Raw genomic sequence first — 20,176 nt, forward strand, 5'->3', positions numbered from 1 at the left:
ATTTATAATGGCTCCTGAAATTTTCCAACTCTGGTTGAACATATTCTGGAGGTTCATCACATGACCTCCCACCTCCAATGGCCTTAATTGTTTTTATTCGTTTGTGGAAGCAAGGCCAGCATTTATTGCCCATCCCTAGTTGCCCTTGAGAAGGTGGTAGTAATCCACCTACTTGGTACAACTGAGTGGCTTGCTGGGCCATTTCAGAGGGCAATTAAGAGTTAACCACACTGCCGAGGGTCTGGAGTCACATATAGACCAGACCGGGTAAGGACGGCAGGTTTCCTTCCCTGGTGAAGAAGATGGGTTTTTACAACAATCCGGTAGTTTTATGGTCACCACTACTGATACTAGCTTTATAGCTGATTTATTTAATTGAATTTAAATTATCCAACTGCTGTGGTGGGATTTGAACTCATGTCTGCAGATCATTGATCAGGCCTCTGGATTATTAGTCCAGTAATATAACCAGTATACTTCCGTTGAATGGCGGCACAGGCTCAAGGGGCTAAATGGCCTACTCCTGTTCCTAAGTTCCGAGAGGAAATTTCTGTTCATTCAATACTGGATGTCAGACAAGCTGAGTGACAAATCAGAGACAGTGGGGAGGTCGAGAGCAATGTTCCCGCTAATGTGCACGCTTTCAGTAATCTGAAAGGTCCCGCACAGGCCGCTCACCGGTTTTTACATTGTAAATGCCGCGCATGCGCAGACATTTAAAGGGACCACGCATTAAAAGAAGCAGACTGCATAGAACAAAGTGCAGCTTACAAGGAACACTGGTCGAGAGAGGTGGGGTGAGGTAGAGCTGGGAGTCATCAGCGTACATGTGGAATCCGACGTGTTTATGGATGATGTCGTTGAGGGGCAGAATGTAGATGAGAAATAGGAGGGGGCCAAAGATAGATCCTTGTGTGACTCCAGAGATAACAATGCGGGAATGGGAAGAGAAGCCATTGTAGATGATTCTCTGGCTATGACTGGATAGATAAGAATGGGACCAGGCAATCCTCAATGACCCCAAACACATCATGAACAAGTGTCCACTGTTTGCATCCAGGTACTTTCCTTTGGGGACAACGTGTGGCATTCATGCGCTTAAACCTAGTCTTGTACTTCTTCCAGCCTCATATCCCATCCAACACCCTATGGTCATTAGACTCTAGACTTCTGTCCATCACCCTGTCCCTTTACCCCATCATTGGTGGCAGAGCCTTCAGCCACAATAATGGCTGGAGTAAGCGAGGTAGCTGGCTACTTATTTTTGCCGAAGAACTTTTAGGGTCTGAGGTGTGCACACTTGATGATAATTAACTTCTGAGATGGATCAATTGCAGCTATGTGAGCAGCCTGGTGCTTTCTCTGCCACGTGTGCCTCCATCAGAGGGGGTCAACAGCAGGGTCCAGATATGTGTTGCTGCTCTAAAGATATGTGCCCATTCCAGCTTTCTCCCTGCTGCCGGGCACTGCCTCACTGATCAGCGTGGCACCAGTGAGATCAGTGAAACCCTACTTCATGGTTCTCTCTAACCAAAACTGAAGCTTGCTTAAACTGGAAGAGATAGCCTCTTTGCACTTTTGAATTCTAGTTCTCTTTGGCAGCATTCTGAGCATCCATTGGGAAAGCACTAACTGTCCTTAGGGCCAGTAACATGGTGGGCCCTGTTATGGATATCCTTGGAGTTAGCACACACTCCATAGTGGACCACAGCATTGCAAAGTAATCAAGGAAGGCTGCGCACGTACAGCCAGTGGACCTTCATTTGCAGCACCCTGCTTGGCTCCGCCACCTCAATGGTCAGTGCTCAGAAAGCACCATGGGTCTTAACGGCTCCAGATCCCCAGTTTGATCAGCCGAAATGAGTAGTCCCCTAGAAACAGGTTTCTTCTTTCTCCTTTGCCACCACCACATATCCTCTCATGCTGTGTTCCTCACCCAGTGCTTTCACCTCTAGCTCATTGTCTAATTCCCACAGATGTGGTTATATATCTGAGCTGGTTTTAGGGAGGGCCTATAAAGTACTAGTGTGGTCATACGTAATAGGGCCTAGCTCTACTCCCTGTACCACATCTAGAGAAAGAGAAGAGGAAGACAACAACGATTACATATGTAATCTATAGAAAAATATCCCAATGTACCTCACAGATAGAGCTACATCAGGGAATGGGCGACAAGGAGAGCTAACCAAACCCCAGGTTGAAAAGACGCATTTCAAGAGAGAAGTAGACAGATATACGAACATACGAAATTGTCAGGCAGGAAAAGACCAGCTGGCCCATCCAGCCTGCCCCACACCATGGTGGTTGGAGCATCATGACAAAACATTTCCTCCCTCCCTGACACCCATGTCATCTCCTGGGAGAGGCAAAAAAAACAGAACAGTCACACTCCCTCTTGAAGGCATACAGAGAGTCAGCACCCACCCTACCAGTCGGCAATGGATTCTAGAGACTCACTACTTTCAGTCGAAAGAAGAACCGCCTAACACTCAGTCTACTCCTATTCTTACATAGTTTAAGCACAGTATAGGGAGGGAGTTTTAGAGAGCAGGACCAAGCCGAAGGCTCTGCCAACAGTGAGCAGGTAATGGGTGGAGAATGCATATGAGGCCAGAGTTTGGGCACCGGAGGATGCGGGATGAGTCTATGAGGCTGAAGGAGGTTGCAGAAATGAGGAGCAGGGCCACGGCGGATTTGTAGTTGAGGAGAAGAATTTTAAATTTAATGAGTTGAGAGCCATTGATGAGCGAACTGGACAGGATACAGGAGCTTTGTTTTTGACAAGTTGGAACTTATGGGGGGTGGAAGATAGGAGGCCAGCAAGAAAAGCATTGGTGTAATCAAGTCTGGAGGTGACAATGGCATAGATGAGTTTTTCAGCTTTGGTAGGTGTTTTGTCTTAAATAAAGCAATATGACTGAGTACTGTAGACATAAATGTGACTTTAGTCTCTTTATTCTACCTCCAGAGTGTTGGTACAGCATGAGAGGCCTGCTTATATACAGTGCTCCCAAGGGATGCTGGGATCCCTTGGGACTCCAACAGATACGCCCTCTGGTGGTGGTAGAATGCTGGTTACATAGTGTTGTATACATAATAGTAGGGACAGAAATGGGCAGTATTATGGATCTGTAAGTAAGTAGTCTTGGTGATGGGTACGATGCAAGTTTGACGTTCAGTTCAGGGTCAAACAAGTCTGGTTGAGACAGCGGGAGAGAATGTCTGGGGAGTTGGTCGGGGAGTGGTAAGGGAGTGGAGTTTGTGATGGGGTAGTAAACAATGGATCCAGACTTCCCAAAATTCAGATAGAAGAAGCTGTAACTCATCCGTGATAATATCCGACGAGCAGAGAGGTAGAGCTGGGCGCCATTCGCATACGTATGGAAGCTACCTCATGTCCATGGATGATATAAGAACATAAGAATTAGGAGCAGGACTAGGCCATACGGCTCCTCGAGTCTGCTCTGCAATTCAATAAGATCATGGCTGATCTTCTACCTCAACTCCACTTTCCTGCCCTATCCCCAAACCCCTTGATTCCTCTACAGTCCAAAAATCGATCGGTCTTAACCTTGAATATACTCACCGACTGAGCATCCACAGCACTGTGCGATAGAGAATTCCAAGGATTCACCACCCTCTGAGCAAAGAAATTCCTCCGAAATTCTCAGTCTTAAAAGGCCTACCCCTTATCCTGAGATTGTATCCCCTATTTCCAGCCTCTCCAGCCAGGGGGAACAACCTCTCAGCATCTACCCTGTCAATCCCCCTCAAAATCTTGTATGTTTCAATGAGATCACCTCTAATTCTTCTAAACTCCAGACAGTATAGGCCCAATCTACTCAAGCTCTCCTCATAGGACAACCCTCTCATTCCAGGAATCAATCTAGTGAACCTTTGTTGCACCACCTCTAAGGCAACTATATCCTTCCTTAAATAAGGAGACCAAAACTGCACAGTACTCTGGTGTGATCTCACCAGAGCCCTATACAATTGTAGCAAAACTTCCTTACTCTTGTACTCCAACCCTCTAGCAGTAAATGCCAACATAATATTTGCCTTCCTAATTGCTCATTGTACCTACATGCTAACTCTCTGTGTTTCCTGTACGAGGACACCTAAATCTTTCTGAACACCAACATTTAATAAATTCTCACCATTTAAAAAATATTGTTTTTCTTTTCTTTATGAATAACCTCACATTCCCCCACATTATACTTCATCTGCCACCTTATTGCCACTTAATCTATCTATATCCCTTTGCAGGCTCTTTGCATCCTTCTTCCATCTTACTGTCCCATCTAGCTTTGTATCATCAGCAAACTTGAATACATTGCACTTGGTCCCTTCATTTAAGTTATTAACATAGCTGAGGCCCAAGCACCGATCCTTGTGGAATCCCATTAGTTACAGCCTGCCAATCTGAAAATGACCCATTTATCCCTACTCTCTGTTTTCTGTCTGCTAACCAATCCTTTATCCATGACCCTAATCTTACCCCCAACCCCATGTGCCCTTATCCTACTTAACATCCACTGGTTCCCTTTTAGCTACCCTGCTAGTTACATCCTCAAAAATCTCTAATAAATTTGTCAAACACGATTTCCCTTTCATAAAACCATGTTGACTTTGCCTAATCATGGTACGTTGTTACCACTTCCTTAATAATGGACTCCAGCATTTTCCCGACGACTGATGTCAGGCTAACTGGCTTGTAGTTCCATTTTCTTTTCTCCCCTCCTTTCTTGGATAGCGGGCTTACATTTTCTACCTTCCAATCCGCTGGGATGGTTCCAATCCGCTGGGAGGGTTCCTGAATCTAGGGAATTTTGGAAGATTACAACCAATCTCTGCAGCCACCTCTTTTCGAACCCTAGGATGTAGGCCGTCAGGTCCGGGGTATTTGTTGGCTTTTAGTCCCATTAGTTTCTCAAGTACTTTTTCTTTGCTAATAATTACTGTAAGTTCCTCGCTCTCCTTAGCACCTTGATTCCCCACTATTTTTGGTGCACTTTTTGTGTCTCCTACTGTGAAGACAGATACAAAATATTTGTTTAAAGTCTCTGCCATTTCCTTGTTTCATCATATAATCTCTCCTGGCTCCGCCTCTAAGAGACCAACGCTTACTTTTGCTACTATCTTCCTTTTTACATACTTGTAGAAACTCTTACAATCTGTTTTTATATTTCTTGCTAATTACTCTCATATTCTAATTTCTCCCTTTTTCTGATATTTTTGGGCATCCTTTGTTGGTTTCTAAGGCTATCCCAATCCTCAGGCTGACTACTATTCTTTGCAGCATTATAAGCCTCTTTAATCTAAAACTATCCTTAACTGCTTCAGTTAGCCACAGATAGATCACTTTTCCCATGGAGTTTTTATTTCTCATTGGAATGTATATTTGTTGAGAATTTTGGAATGTTTGCCACTACTTATCTACTGTATTCCTTTTAATCTAATTTCCCAATCTAACTTAGCCAACTCGCCCCTCATACCTACATAATTGGCTTGTTTCAGCTTAAGACTCTGGTGTCAGACTTAAGAATGTCACTTTCAAACTCAGTGTGAAATTCAATCATATTATGATCACTCTTCCCTGGAGGATCCTTTACTATAAAATTACGTTAACCCTGTCTCATTATACAGTCTAAGATCTAAATTAGCCTGTTCCTTGGTTGTTTCCATGATGGTTTATTCGAGGAAACTGTCTCAAATACATACCATGAACTCATCCTCCAGGCTACCCTTGCCAATTTGATTTGCCCAATCTACATGCAGATTAAAGTCTACCACGATTATTTTATTACCTTTGTTACAAGCTCCTATTATTTCTTGATTAATACTCTGTCCAATGGTACAGCTACTGTTAGAAGGCCTATAAGCCGCTCCCACCATGTTTTCTGCCCCTTGTTATTTTTTAACTCCACCCATACTGATCTACTTCCTGATCTTCCGAGCCAAGATCCTTTCTCACTGCTGTCCTTATGTCATCCTTTATTATCAGGGCTACCCCACCCCACCCCCCCACCCCCAACCCCACCCCTGCCCACCCCCACTCCCACTCCTGTTCCAGTCTGCATTGCCCTGGTCACCTTGCAATCATTTCTCTGTAATGGATATTAGATCATACCCAGTTATCACTATTTGTGCCACTAATTTGTCTATCTGGTCATGGATGACTCGAAGCAAAGGTGAGGGCGGTACCTGGACCACAGGAGGGCCAGGAGATGGTTAATGATTTGCTAGGCGCAAGTACTTTGAAGGCAAAGCAAGTGGATGGTTTAGCAAAAGCAGCACAGATGTTGTGATGGATAGAGCCCCAGAAGCAAGGGAGCTGGGAGTTAGAGAGTAAACTTGTGAGGGAGGTAGGGCAGTGTGCTTTCCATGGCAAATGGTGAAGGTAGTGGAATTGGGAAACAGGGAAGTAGGTGGTAACAGAGCTCAAGTGGTCAGAGATAGTCTTGTTAAGACTTCAGGAACACAAAGGCCCTGAGAGATGATGAGGTTGAAGAAGAGGACGAGGTTAATGTTTGGGGGAGTTTATATAAAGGATGAGATTGAATGTGAATAAGAGAGCAGAGAAGACGGAGAAAGGGTGCTTAAGACAGGTAAGGTTATAGGTTGAAATCACTTAGGATGAGGAGTTGCTTGGTCCCGAGACTAAAAGAGGAGAGAAGTGAGGACATCTCGATGACAAAGACATCTTGGGGCGCGGGAGGGTGGCAAACAACAAGCATTTTGAATGAGAGTTGGAAGAGGGTGAGGTGCTTGAAGAAGGAGAAGGTGCCAGAGGCTTAGGGGAGATGTCTTAGCTATGCCACTACTACAGTGGTTGGGGGTAGGTCAAATAGTGGGATTTGAAGCGATAGTCTGCGTGGGATTTGGTCGTCCTGCTGAACTCTTGTTATTGAAAAGTGGGTGAACTTTTTGGGTGACTTAGCAGCTGCAAACATATCCAGAAGTAACAGTTTTGAAGGGGAAGGAATGATGGTAATGAGTTAGTTCAGTGCTAGACCCAACTCCGTCCTACTGAATCTGAAGTGTATGTATTTATCTGTCCAGCCAAATTGCCTGTCTTCAGCACAAGGAAGTGTATAGTGTAAATAATAACAATGACGAAAAACAGGCTACTTTCATTCATTCAAGTGTGAGTCATTCATAAGTTTAAAAAGTCAGCACTTAATTCAAAGTAATTGATTTGAAGTTATACAAGTGTCATTTTTTTAATGGTTCAGATCTCACAAGCAGCACTCCAGCCTGAGTGGCAGATTAGCAGTCACAGTCTGTACATATTCCTACCATCAGGGACAGTACTGCTAATTCCTGTCCTCTCTGGTGCTCTATAACATACAATTACCGTAATTAACAACAACAGTTTGTATTTATATAATGTCTCTAACGTAATAAAACGTCCCGGGGTGTTTTCTTTTTTCCTATCAAACCCCTTTCTTTCAAATTTGTAACAAGGCTGAAAGTAGCACTAGTCTTTTTTTATCACTTGGTAAACTTCAGTAAACTGCAGTGGTGACGAAGTATCCTGCAGCCAGGCTCCCATTCCTCAAACTCCACCTGACATCCCCCGCACCCCCATCGTGCTATATGGAAGTGGGAGTTGAAACCTAATCTGGGAAATTGAGGGAGCGCTGCACTGCCGGAGCTGCCATTTTTCTGCTGAGATGTTAAACCAAGGCCTCCTCAGGTGGATGTAAAAGATCCCATGGCACTATTCGAAGAGCAGGGGATTCTCCAGTGTCCTGGCCATAATCACTGGCCAGTGTCCCTCAATGAACATCACTAAAACAGTTTACTGCTGTTTGTGGGAGCTTGCTGTGCGCGAATTGGCTGCCGCATTTCCTACATTACAACAGTGGCTACACTCCAAAAAAAAAGTACTTCATTGGCTGTAAATCGCTTTGGCTTGTCCTGAGATTGTGAAAGGCTCTGTATAAATACAACTTCTTTTTCCTTGTGCTGTCAGTGTTTGGCCTGAGATCAGGGGTGACAAAGACTGAAACGTGGAAGTGTGTTTTATACTTTCTCTAAAATCTGCGACTATGGGCTCTCCCATTGGTCGAGTGGATAAAAGCACCATTCCGTGTAGTACTCAGCCTCAGTACCAGATGCCCATCAATGCTGAGTTAGCCGATCTCGGCCAGATCAGAGGCCCCCACTGGAAATGTTCATGTGAACAATGCATGAGGACAGGATCAGGATGTGTTTTTCTTGCACCCTCCAATTGTTTTATTAGCCTGCCAGCACTCACTGACTTGGCTCATGTGAAGAATAACTACTTGGGTGAGGTGCCAGAGGCCCAGTGTCTCTTTGAATCTAGAGTTGGCGCCTTCAGGAGAGCAGGGGAGAAACTCTTCATTTTTTTCCAGATCTGTAATTCTCAGAGGTGTAAAGCAGTAAAAGGATCTTATTGGTGTGCGTGTTAATATTGAAAGCATCAAATTCTTACTCAGTTTCTCAGCTTTCTTAAATTGAGTGCATCTCCCTCTTTGTTCCTCCTTTCTTCAGAGGCGGCGTTTACACTCATGCTGTACTGGGAACTGCTTCATTGGGAAGACAGACCCTTGCGGGAGTTCCTTCACTACCCGGCACAAACTGAGTGGCAGCGTAAAGAAGGACTGTGCCGGCAGGTCATCAACTACTTCAACAAGGGCAAGGTGAGTGCCGGGGCTTCCGCATGGCGCTGCTGGCAGCATCTGGCCGGCGGAGGCTGAACTTACTGACTTTTAACCTGCATTACTCATGATCCATGATGAGTGCTTCACTCTGCTGCCAGTGGGAAGGTAGCAGTTTTGTAAAATCAAATGTGGGACACTTTGCTTAATGGCTTGCCTGTATTGTAAAGATGGTTAATTGGTCATGTGCTGAATTTTACCTGGTCCTGCTGAGTGCTGCTCGGGCTGGGGTTTCTGTTGAGGGAGAGCCATAGAGGGCAGGGTCCTCAACATCACACACAAATAGAAAGCTGGGGGAGACAATTCTGTCTGCACTGCGCTCAATCTCCCCTTGTCTAAGAACATAAGAATTAGGAGCAAGAGTAGGCCATTCGGCCCTTCGAGCCTGTTCCGCCATTCAATAAGATCTTCTACCTCAACTCCACTTTCCGGCACTGTCCCCATATCCCTTGATTCCCTTAATATTCAAAAATCTAGCGATCTCTGCCTTAAATATACTCAAAGACTAAGCCTCCACAGCCCTCTGGGGTAGAGAATTCCAAACATTCACCGCCCTCTGAGTGAAGAAGTTTCTCCTCATCTCAGTCCCAAATGGCCGACCCCTTATTCTGAGACTGTGACCCCTGGTTCTAGACTCCTCTCTTACAGTATGATTTATTTCAGCACTGGTGGTACCAACCAACAGAAAGAGTGCAATGAATGGAGGTGATTGGTTTCTCCTTCAGTGTTTTTTTGTCGTTATTACATTGCTGTTTGTGGGAGTTTTTGTGCACAAATTGACTGCTGTGTTTCTTACATTACAACAGTGACTACACTTCAAAGTACTTCATTGGCTGTAAAGCGCTTTGGAACAGCCTGAGGTTATGAAAGGTGCTATATAAATACAAGTTCTCTCTTTCTCTTTCTTTCTCTCTTTTCCTATAATTTGGAATTTATTGGGAATATTTTGATCCCCACCCACCACGGGTGAAGAGATTAAACTGACTGAGGCCTTGTCCCCAAACCTATCCCAGCTTCAATAAACAGTACTGGTCCCATTTTGTAACCTGATTCTTAGTTGACGTATTTTCCGCTGGTTATATAAAATCAATGACATAAATGTATGACTTAAAAATGGGGTCTGAATTATGTCTGCACACCCCGGTCCAATTATACCCCCCACCAACCCCAGCTCACGTGAAGACTAAACTTGGTCTGGACTCCCCAAGGCACCAGATATCAACATGGTTTAATATTAGTCTAACAATAGTCCATCTCGGGAAATATTCAGAGATGGTTGGAGTTCACATGGTTGCTACTTGTTTTTCTCAGGTCTTCCATTGACATGCACCATTCCTTGGCTAAGGTTGGCAGAAAGCCAGCTTTCTCTCAGGCTTCTGCCCAATTTATTTGGAAGCATCCCCTAGAACATGACTGCCAGTGGCCTGGGTTCACTCGCTCTCTGAGACTTTTCTTTACCCATGACAGAGGACCTGGCCTCATTTAGCAGCTCACAGTGTATGCAATCAAAAGTCACCACGTATGAAATCATGGGCTCAAAGTGATCAGCCGTTACTCAGTGAGAAATGGAGGTAATAGAAACCATTAGAAAGTAACATTGGGTGAGGTGTTAAAACGGGCAGCCGATTCCATCCTGTCAGTTTCCCACTAGGTAGGTTAGGTTAAACTGTAAATTGGACTAGAGTTCACTTTATTGAAGACTGTAAATGGGAAGGGCTGGAATTTCACTCATGGGGACTGTGTTGCCCAATTTGGCAGACCTTGCATCATGGGAGGAAACAAGAATAGCACTGCTTCACTCCTGACAGTAAGGAGCATCCAAAATTAATGGCTGCAGTGACTCTAAAAGAAGAATAGAAACAATAGAAACAGAAACAAGGACGAGGAGAAACAGGAACACAAATGAGACGGGGAAGTCGAGTGGAGCTGTTATGGGTCAACAGAGGTGAGGATTTTTCTGGTTGCTGTTGCTCAGTGAGCTGTCCATTTGCATCAGGCAGAGTCTGCAGTTACTGGGCCGACGGCAATCAGATAGCAGCCTGTGTATTTTAATATGTTGCACGATGCATGATTCCATTAAATGGATCTAAACATAGCAAGAGGAATTGCTTAAAGTACCACCAGATTGGCGTTTGCTCCTTCTGAAATGATGATGATGATCCACAGATTTCTTCCTGTAATTTTGTTTTGATTCTCTCTACAGGCAGTATTGTGACAAGTTCAAATCCAAGTCTTAACGACAGTGATTGACCTTGCTCATCAGCTGCTAGATTTCGCAGGTTAAGCTGACCTGCACCTTAATTGAGTCACACAGACTAGAGCATTCCAAGATTGATTCCAAGTGTCGGCTGAGTTAGCAGTAGGTTTGATAATCTATTAATTCCAGCTTTTAAAATGCTGGCCTGGGGTATCAAGGGGCTGTACACTACACACAGTTCATCTCAGTCCGCCCTTTGACATGACATAGTAAGGAAAATGGGATGGGTCAGACCTGACTCCAACAGGGAAGAGGGAAGGGAAGAAACTGGAGAAACAGCAAAGGTCTGAAGTTGATGACATTAATTCTCAGACCAGGGAGTGCTGGGGAGGAAGGCACTGTCGGTGCAATGTAGGAGGCCAAAGAGGGAAAGATTGATCTGAGAATGGGAGGGAAGACAGGTGTTGAAAAAAATAACAATAGGGTTCACCTAAACCTTTTCTATTTGTCCCCTGATTTTCTCCTAAAGGTTACAGGGCCATTGGCAACATTCCAGTATTTTCCCAAGTAGTCATTTTTTACGTGTGAGCTGTTACAGAGTTTGGGCAGGCTATTCAAAGCACTAAAAAAAAATCATCTCGGGTCCCCAATTTCCAATGACCCCTGCTGGAAGCGGCCTGCACTGGGTCGCTGGCTGGGAACAGGAGTGGGCCCATCTGTGATGCATCCTATGGTTAGATAGTGCCTTTCAGAACCTCACGACGTCCCAAATCGCGATTGGTATCAGCCATGGCTCAGTACTGAGTCAGAAAGCTGTGGGTTCAAGTTCCAGTCAACTCGGCACAGGCTGGAGGGCAATTCAGAAACCTCCCCACCTTGTATCTAAAGGGTTGTGTTGGTAAATATGGAGGCTTAGGGCAGCGCTGCGGCCTCAGGTGGCTCCACAGACGCATCAGCTGGCTCATTCAATCTGCAATCTCGTGCTTATTCCATTTAAAAAAAATGTCATCAAGCTGATCTCCAGAACATCACTAACGGCAGATAAAGTCCGACCTCCATAATAGAATCTGTGCCAAGGTGAAGAGATTGTTAGTGCTTCTGTCCAACCTATTCATCAGTTACGTGTCCTCTATCAATTCTCAACCGAGTTGCCCAGCTGCAGAAAATATATAAAACAAAATTCAGTTTCAACAAAAAAAAATTGACAGCATCCTTGAAAGCAGAATGATTAAAGCTTAATTAAAACCAAAGAGCTGGAAGGAGCATCAGGGCATTCCCTGAATGTGCAGCAGCTGGAGAGGGAAATATAACCCTCGCCTCCCCCTCCTTCCCTCCGTGCTGCAGCTGTGCCTCAGTCGGCGAGGCCAGTATCTGAGTCATACAGACCAAATATTCCAAGGTCCGATGCTCAGTCTGTGCTGGCAACACGGGTGGACGTTCAGGTGCTGCGATTGATCTCATTCTCCTCTCTAGCCCACAGGTCTCTGTGAGCCAGGGCTCCCACTATATGATCACTATCCACTGACTAAAATGTCCGTGTTTGGATGTTGGAATCGCGCTCGGCTGCGAGTGAAGATCTTGTTAGTGCCTCTGAATAATGGTCATTTGAGTGAGGCACCAGAGGGTGTACACTGCCACTCACTGCAGCTGTTTCTGAATGGGTCAGTGGGGTAGAAATTCATCTTGGGCAGCAACACAAAGCGGGCGCAATCGAATCGGCCGCTTGTTATTCTCGCCGCCCGACACTCAGTTACATGGGCCTCGAACTTGGTGGAAGCTAAGTTCTGCCCAAGTGCCGCCCAAAGGACTGCTGAGATCCTGACGGTTCTTTGGGCGGAACTTGCATGAAAAAGTCCTGGAAAGACCGCCCAGCGGCAAAAAAAGGACTTGCGCCCTGAATCTGGGCAGCAGCGGGCGGGAACTCCCATTCTCGGCAGCAAATGCAATCCTCGGCAAAGTACTGCCGAGGATTGAGTCGGGAGGGGGAACTGATAAAAACAAAAATTTCCAAAAAATTAAAAAAAACACAGGAAAACCTTCAGGGGACCCCATCCACCTGAATCACTGGGAATATAATAAAGAGAAGTTTACTAACCTTTTTTTGCAGGTCTTCATATTTACAGTTGAGGTTCGACCTGCCTCCATACGGCGGCCTTTTCCCCTGCTGCAGCGGAATCCCGCCCAGACCAAACTGGCAGCTTGGCGGGCGGGAGGACACTTATGCGAGTTGCACGCCAGCGGACGTCAGCGGCTGGTCCCCGGCGATCTTCCATCCCCGCCGACGGGAGGCCTCCACCAAGTTCAGCCCCATTTACTTCAGTCGAACTGAATATCAAGCAGAGCATGTAACAGGCGCGTGCGATAACACCCGCCTAATGTTGCCGACTCAGTTCTACCCCAGCATCTTTATGATGGCAGAGAGAAAATCTAAGGGTTTTTTAATTCAGCCCAAGTGGTAATTTCCTGCTTATGGAGCAACCTACCCCAACCCACTTCACCATACATGCTGGATAATTCCATTTAGGTGAGACTGTCCTGCTTCAGTAGCCCACCAGTGCACCTCTGCAATGGACCTCATCCATAGAAAAGTGTGTGTTTTCTCCATTGATGGCTCGGAACATTTATCCAGTGAACAGTTGAGCCACATGGACCTTGTTCAATTCCCAATCGGTGTTGTGCCAAGATAAGGGCATTACGATTGTCCTCAGTGTTACTGGGTTAGGATCGCAGAATCAGCCAGGGTTCCTGCTGCCAGTCACTGTTCAGTAGCTGGAAACTGTGTGCATGGACACTGGTTGAGCACAAGATCAGGCTCTGCTGTGATGTCTCCACAGTCAAATAGCCTGCTGACATTCGCTGCCTTGGTTCACACATTTAAAAAAAATAACATGCGTGAGGAAACAGAGGACACCTTGTGCCTTTGAAATGGTACATCAGCGAAGAGTTAATGGTTTTTTGGGAGGGTGTAGAAAAGAGGAAAAGCCACAATAGCAAATCACTATTTGGTGTTGTTTGATGTCACCCCAGAGAGGATATTGTTGTTTCACACACCCCGCCTGTTTGTCTATCTGACTCTGTCTGTCTATCTCTTTTCTTTCTCTCTCCCCTCGCTCTCTCTTTCACTTTCTTGCTCTTTTTCTCTCTATCTCTTTATTGCTGTCTGTCTCTCCTCTGTCTCTCTTTGTCGCTCTGTCTCTCTCTCTGTCTCTCTCTCTCTGTCTCTCTCTCTCCCTCTGTCTTTCTCTCTCCCTCTGTCTTTCTCTCTCTTTCTGTCTCTCTCTCAGTCTCTCTCTCTCTCTGTCTCTCTCTCTCTCTCTCTAGCTCTCTCTCTCTCTCTCTCTCTCTCTCTCTAGGTTTCTCTCTCTCTCTCTGTCTCTCTCTCTCTCTCTCTCTCTCTAGGTTTCTCTGTTTCTCTCTGTCTCTCTCTCTCTCTCTCTAGGTTTCTCTGTTTCTCTCTGTCTCTCTCTCTCTCTCTCTCTCTAGCTCTCTCTGTTTCTCTATTTGTTGCTCTCTTTGTCTCTCTCTCTGTCTCTGTCTCTCTCTCTCTCATTTCTCTCTCTCCAATTGTCTCTGTCTCTCTCTCTCTCTCTCTCTCGCTATCTGTCTGTCTGTCTCTCTCTCTCTATCGCTCTCTCTTTCTCTGTCTGGAGGACAAAGAAAAAGCCATTCAGCCCATCAAAGTTTATCCCCAAGCTTCTCCTCGTTATTTTCTGTCCCTGTCTCTCCTACTTTGGAGGAGTGCGAAGAGTTGCTGGTTTCTGCGTCTCCCCCTGACACTGTTGACCCTTGCGCAGTCAGGCTGCAGCACCAAGCGGGAGTCCCCCCAGCACCTTGGTTAGATGACGAATATCAGTCATGTAGGCATCACAGCCACGGCCAACTGTAGCATCCCGACTACTACCTCGGCTGATTAACAACCCAGATCCTGGGACCTTACAATCTATATAGTTCAGTTGCATAATAAAACAAAAAGCAAAATACTGCAGATACTGGAAGATTCTGACAAAAGGTTATTGACCTGAAATGTTATCCCTACCTTCCTCTCTCCACAGACGCTGCCATACCTGCTGAGTGTTTCTACCATTATCACTTTTTAGCTTAATTGCATGCTGGTTTTAGTAGGACACCCATCAGGGAGCCTGTCTCTTCACTGACCTGTAATTTAAATAGCTTTCCTTCCTATACCTCAGGAGTGTCCAAGTTTTTTGGCCTTTGTGAACCACTTAGGGACGTAGCGACGGAAACTCGGACAATGTTCCCATTAATTTGCATGTATCACGAGCTGTGGCTGCCTGATTCTGATTTAAGAAAGAAACTTGCATTCATATAAGCGGCTTTAACAACCTCAGGACGTCCCAAAGTGCTTCACAACCAATGAATTACTTTTGAAGTGTAGTCATTGTTGTGATGTATGTAACGCAGCAGCAGATTTGCGCACAGCAAGCTCCCAGAAACAGCAATGATAAATGACCAGATCATCTGTTTTAGGTGGTGGTTGAAGGATAAATTTAGGATTTATCCACTAATAAGGTAAGCTAATAATTGCTCTTTCTGAAACCTCCATGCCCACAAAATTCTAACAGTGCAGAGAGGCGAAGATACCCTTAGCACATCTGTATTCAAGGCCCACCGTGCCTTCACAATCTGTGAACTGTTGGAAACTGGTCTTTTTTCCAATGATGAACCCCTCAAGCATTTCTATGTTTAATTTGAACTGACTGTTAATTATATTCTTTTCCTCAGTGTTGGGAGTATGGAATCCCTCTCTGCCGGGAGCTGGCTAGTCAGTACGAAGCCTTCTATGATTACCACAGTCTCAGCTGGATTCGGGTATGTAATGCAAAGCTGTGCACTTGGGCCGCAAGCTGCTCAAAAACTATTCCTTCTGAACAAAATGAATCTGGAACAAGTATTTATTAGGACAAAAAAATTATTGTACCCACCTTTATTGCAAAGATATAACTGTGCTCTCATTCGTAAGCAGCTGTGACCGTTCCATGTTCCATTGTGTGCCGTGTTATGGAATATTACCCTGAGTATTTTGCTCACTAAAAGATACTGGATATCTGTGCTGATGGTGAAGGGTCAGAAAAATGCACACAAGTGATTCGCAACAAAAGGACGCGGAGCAGTGGGGTGGCATGGTGTGATGGCGCTCCCAGCACACCATTTCATAAGAACATAAGAAATAGGAGGAGTAGGCCATACGGCCCCTCGAGCTGCTCCGCCATTCAATAAGATCATGGCTGATCTGATCATGGACTCAGGTCCACTTCCTCGCCCGCTCCCCATAACCCCTTATTCCCTTATCGGTTAAGAAACTGTCTATTCCTGTCTTAAATTTATTCAATGTCCCAGCTTCCACAGCTCTCTGAGGCAGCGAATTCCACAGATTTACAAACCTCTGAGAGAAGAAATTCCTCCTCATCTAAGTTTTAAATAGGCGGCCCCTTATTCTAAGATTATGCCCTCTAGTTCTAGTCTCCCTTATCAGTGGAAACATCCTCTGTGCATCCACCTTGTCAAGCCCCCTCATAATCTTATACGTTTCAATAAGATCACCTCTTCTGAATTCCAATGAGTAGAGGCCCAACCTCCTCAATCTTTGCTCATAAGTCAACCCCTTCATCTCCGGAATCAACCTTATGAACCTTCTCTCAACTGCCTCTAAAGCAAGGATATCCTTTCGTAAATATGGAAACCAAAACTGCACGCAGTATTCCAGGTGTGGCCTCACCAATACCTTGTATAGCTGTAGCAAGACTTCCCTGCTTTTATACTCCATCCCCTTTGCAATAAAGGCCAAGATTCCATTGGCCTTCCTGATCACTTCTTGTACCTGCATACTATCCTTTTGTGTTTCATGCACAAGTACCCCCAGGTCCCGCTGTACTGCAGCACTTTGCAATCTTTCTCCATTTAAATAATAACTTGCTCTTTGATTTTTTTCTGCCAAAGTGCACGACCTCACACTTTCCAACATTATACTCCATCTGCTAAATTTTTGCCCACTCATAGCATGCTGCTGCACTGATCGGTGCCAACCTTGGTCGTGCCATTGGTAGGCAGTGCTTTGCTGGACCTCGGGCAGTTCTCCACTAGGAATGGGAAAAATCTCTGAATGGAGTCACAGTTTGTGAGACAGACTCCCAGCCGAGAGGCTGCGATGGTGACTTTCCTTCTCCAGGGACCAGCTCCGCGTATGGCTGCCTTTGTCAATGCACTGACCAGTGTGGAACTGAACTCCACTGACCAGGAAGATTCCAGATTTAATCTTCTACCTGCCTTGGTTCCGTAAGCGTCAATACTCTTGCCTAACAAAAATCTATCAAGCGCAGTTTTAAATTTTTAATTGACCCCCCACTCAATAGCTTTTTGGGGGAGAGAGTTCCAGATTTCCACTACCCTTCGTGTGAAGAAGTGCTTCCTGCCATCACCACTGAACGGCCGAGCTCTAATTATAAGGTTATGTCCCCTTGTTCTCTCTATCTACCTTATCAACTCCTTTAATCATCTCGAACATCTCAATTAGATCACCTCTTACTCTTCTATACGCAAGGGAATACAAGCCTATGCAACCTGTGTTATGTCAAGAAGGCTGACTGGATAGTGACCAGGAGCAGGAACTCTGCTGGTTTATTTTCTCTCTCCCTCTCTAACCTACGGGCATTAGGGACAATCCCGTTGGCTCATCTGTCACCCTGGACAACACCTGCTAATTCAGCACCCGTGAGAACTGAAACCCTGGGCCTCCTTGGTCTGAATGGATCAGTATCACACTGGGCTAGAGATGGACAACTGGAATGCAATATCATTTATCATTTAAAAGTAGAAGCCCTTCATGTACTTGACACAGCTGTAGACCATGCCCTGTACCCGCACTGTCATCAAGGGCCGATATAGAACCAGGAGACCAGAGTCTTTGTTCTGCAGTCCCCTGACGCCAGTCACTGTGATTTTGATTTGTTTGCTCCAAACACCAGCACCTACTCAACTATGTCATTGTCTGAGCCAGGGATCGCAAGGATGTGCGCTTCACATGTGCCATGACAGGAGCTGACGACTGCTGGATGGACCACCACCTAATCCAATCCATCATTGACATCAACATAGCCCCAAAGCGAATGGGGCAGCAGAAGCAGTGTCACAAAAAAGTCAATGCCGGGGCACTTAAGGACCCAGCTAAGACAGCCCTATACAGTCAGTGCCTCACAGCTAACCTGGCGTGCCTTGATGACCCCGAGACGCAGAATGTCCACAGCGCTTGGTCTGCCCTCCAGGCCTCCATAACCAGTGTCTGCAAGGAGATGCTCAGTCACTCAACCAGGAAACATCAGGACTGGTTTGATGAGAATGATCAGGAGATTCAAGAACTAATAGATCGCAAGTGCAGGGCATTTCTGAGCCTTAAACAGCAACCCAACTCAGGAGCAGCAAAGCAGCATTCCAGACGGCTAAAAGCTAAGGTCCAACAAAAAACCCGGGACCTAAAGAAGGTGGATGGAGAAAGCACAGGAGATACAGCAGCTGGCCGACAACCATGATGTGCGAGGTTTCTTCACCACAGTCAAGGCCACATACGGATCAAACTCCCATGGCCCCACCCCACTCATGACCAAGAACGGAGAAACACTCATCAAGGACACCGAGGCAGTCAGGGCCCGCTGGAAGGAACACTTTGAAGATCTCCTCAATCGAGACTCTGCCTTTGACTCGCCCGCCACCACCTCAGTGAGACCCCAACACTGCCCGAGATAGAAAAGGCCATAAGACAACTAAAAAAACAACAAGGCTATGGGAGCGGATGGAATCCCTGCTGAGGCACTGAAGTATGGTGGAGAGGCACTACTGGCACGATACATGACCTCATCTCTCTCATCTGGAGGGAGGAGATCATGCCGGAGGTCTTAGAGATGCAGTGATCATCTTTAAAAAAGGGGACAAGTCCGACTGCGGCAACTACAGAGGAATCTCCCTGCTATCAACCACTGGGAATGTTGTCGCTAGAGTTCTCCTCAACCGACTTCTCCCCATGGCCAAGGAGCTTCTCCTGAAGTCACAGTGCGGATTTCGTCCCCTCCGGGGCACAACGGACATGATTTTTGCAGTGCGACAGCTGCAGGAAAAATGCAGGGAACAGTGCCAGCACTTATACATGGCCTTCTTCGACCTTACAAAGGCCTTTGACACTGTCAACCGTGAGGGTCTATGGAGCGTCCTCCTCCACTTCGGATGCCCGCAAAAGTACGTCACCATCCTCCGTCTGCTCCACAACGATATGCAAGACGTGATCCTTACCAACAGATCCATCACAGACCCAATTCACGTCCGGACCGGGGTCAAGTAGGGCTGCGTCATCGCCCCAATCCTCTTCTCAATCTTTCTTGCTGCCATGCTCCACCTCACAGTTGATAAGCTCCCCGCTGGAGTGCAACTAAACTATAGAACCAATGGGAAGATGTTTAACCTTCGCCGTCACCAAGCCAGGTCCAAGACCACTCCAACCTCTGTCGTCGAGCTACAGTACGTGGACGACGCCTGCGTCAGTGCACACACAGAGGCTGAACTCCAGGACATAGTCGACGTATTTACCGAAGCGTATGAAAGCATGGGCCTTACGCTAAACATTAGTAAGACAAAGGTCCTCCACTAGCCTGTCCTTGCCACACAGCACTGCCCCCCAGAGATCAAGATCCACAGCGTGGCCCTGGACAACGTGGACCACTTCCCATATCTCGGGAGCCTACTATCAACAAGAGCAGGCATTGACGACGAGATCCAACACTGCCTCCAGTGCGCCAGTGCAGCCTTCGTCCGCCTGAGGAAAAGAATGTTTGAAGACCAGTCCCTCAAAATGTCACCAAGCTCATGGTCTACAGGGTCGTAGTAATACATGGCTCAGAGACGTGGACCATATACAGCAGACACCTCAAGTCGCTGGAGAAATACCACCAGCGATGTCTCCGCAAGATCCTGCATATCCCCTGGGAGGACAGATGCACAAACATTAGCGTCCTCGTCCAGGCCAACATCCCCAGTATTGAAGCACTGACCACACTCGATCAGCTCTGCTGGGCAGGCCACATATTTCACATGCCAGACACGAGACTCCCAAAGCAAGTGCTCTACTCGGAACTCATCCACGGCAAACAAGCCAAAAGTGGGCAGAGGAAACGTTACAAGGACACCCTCAAAGCCTCCCTGATAAAGTGCGACATCCCCACTGACACCTGGGAGTCCCTGGCCAAAGACCGCCCTAAGTGGAGGAAGTGCATTTGGAAGGGCGCTGAGC

General features: G+C 46.2%; 1 protein-coding gene across 11 annotated transcripts in view; it reads left to right on the forward strand.

Annotated features, from left to right (window-relative positions):
* dock3 (dedicator of cytokinesis 3) overlaps positions 1-20,176 on the forward strand; it is a 1,878,236-nt gene that overhangs the window by 1,746,323 nt on the left and 111,737 nt on the right. For all 11 annotated transcript variants that reach the window (XM_070895785.1, XM_070895788.1, XM_070895786.1 and 8 more), the window contains 2 exons: positions 8,521-8,669; positions 15,628-15,714. In XM_070895785.1, the coding sequence (XP_070751886.1) occupies positions 8,521-8,669; positions 15,628-15,714 (236 nt within the window). The remainder of the gene's footprint in view (positions 1-8,520; positions 8,670-15,627; positions 15,715-20,176) is intronic.

The sequence above is a fragment of the Pristiophorus japonicus genome, chromosome 12 (assembly GCF_044704955.1).
Source record: "Pristiophorus japonicus isolate sPriJap1 chromosome 12, sPriJap1.hap1, whole genome shotgun sequence".
Classification (NCBI taxonomy): Eukaryota; Metazoa; Chordata; class Chondrichthyes; family Pristiophoridae; genus Pristiophorus; species Pristiophorus japonicus.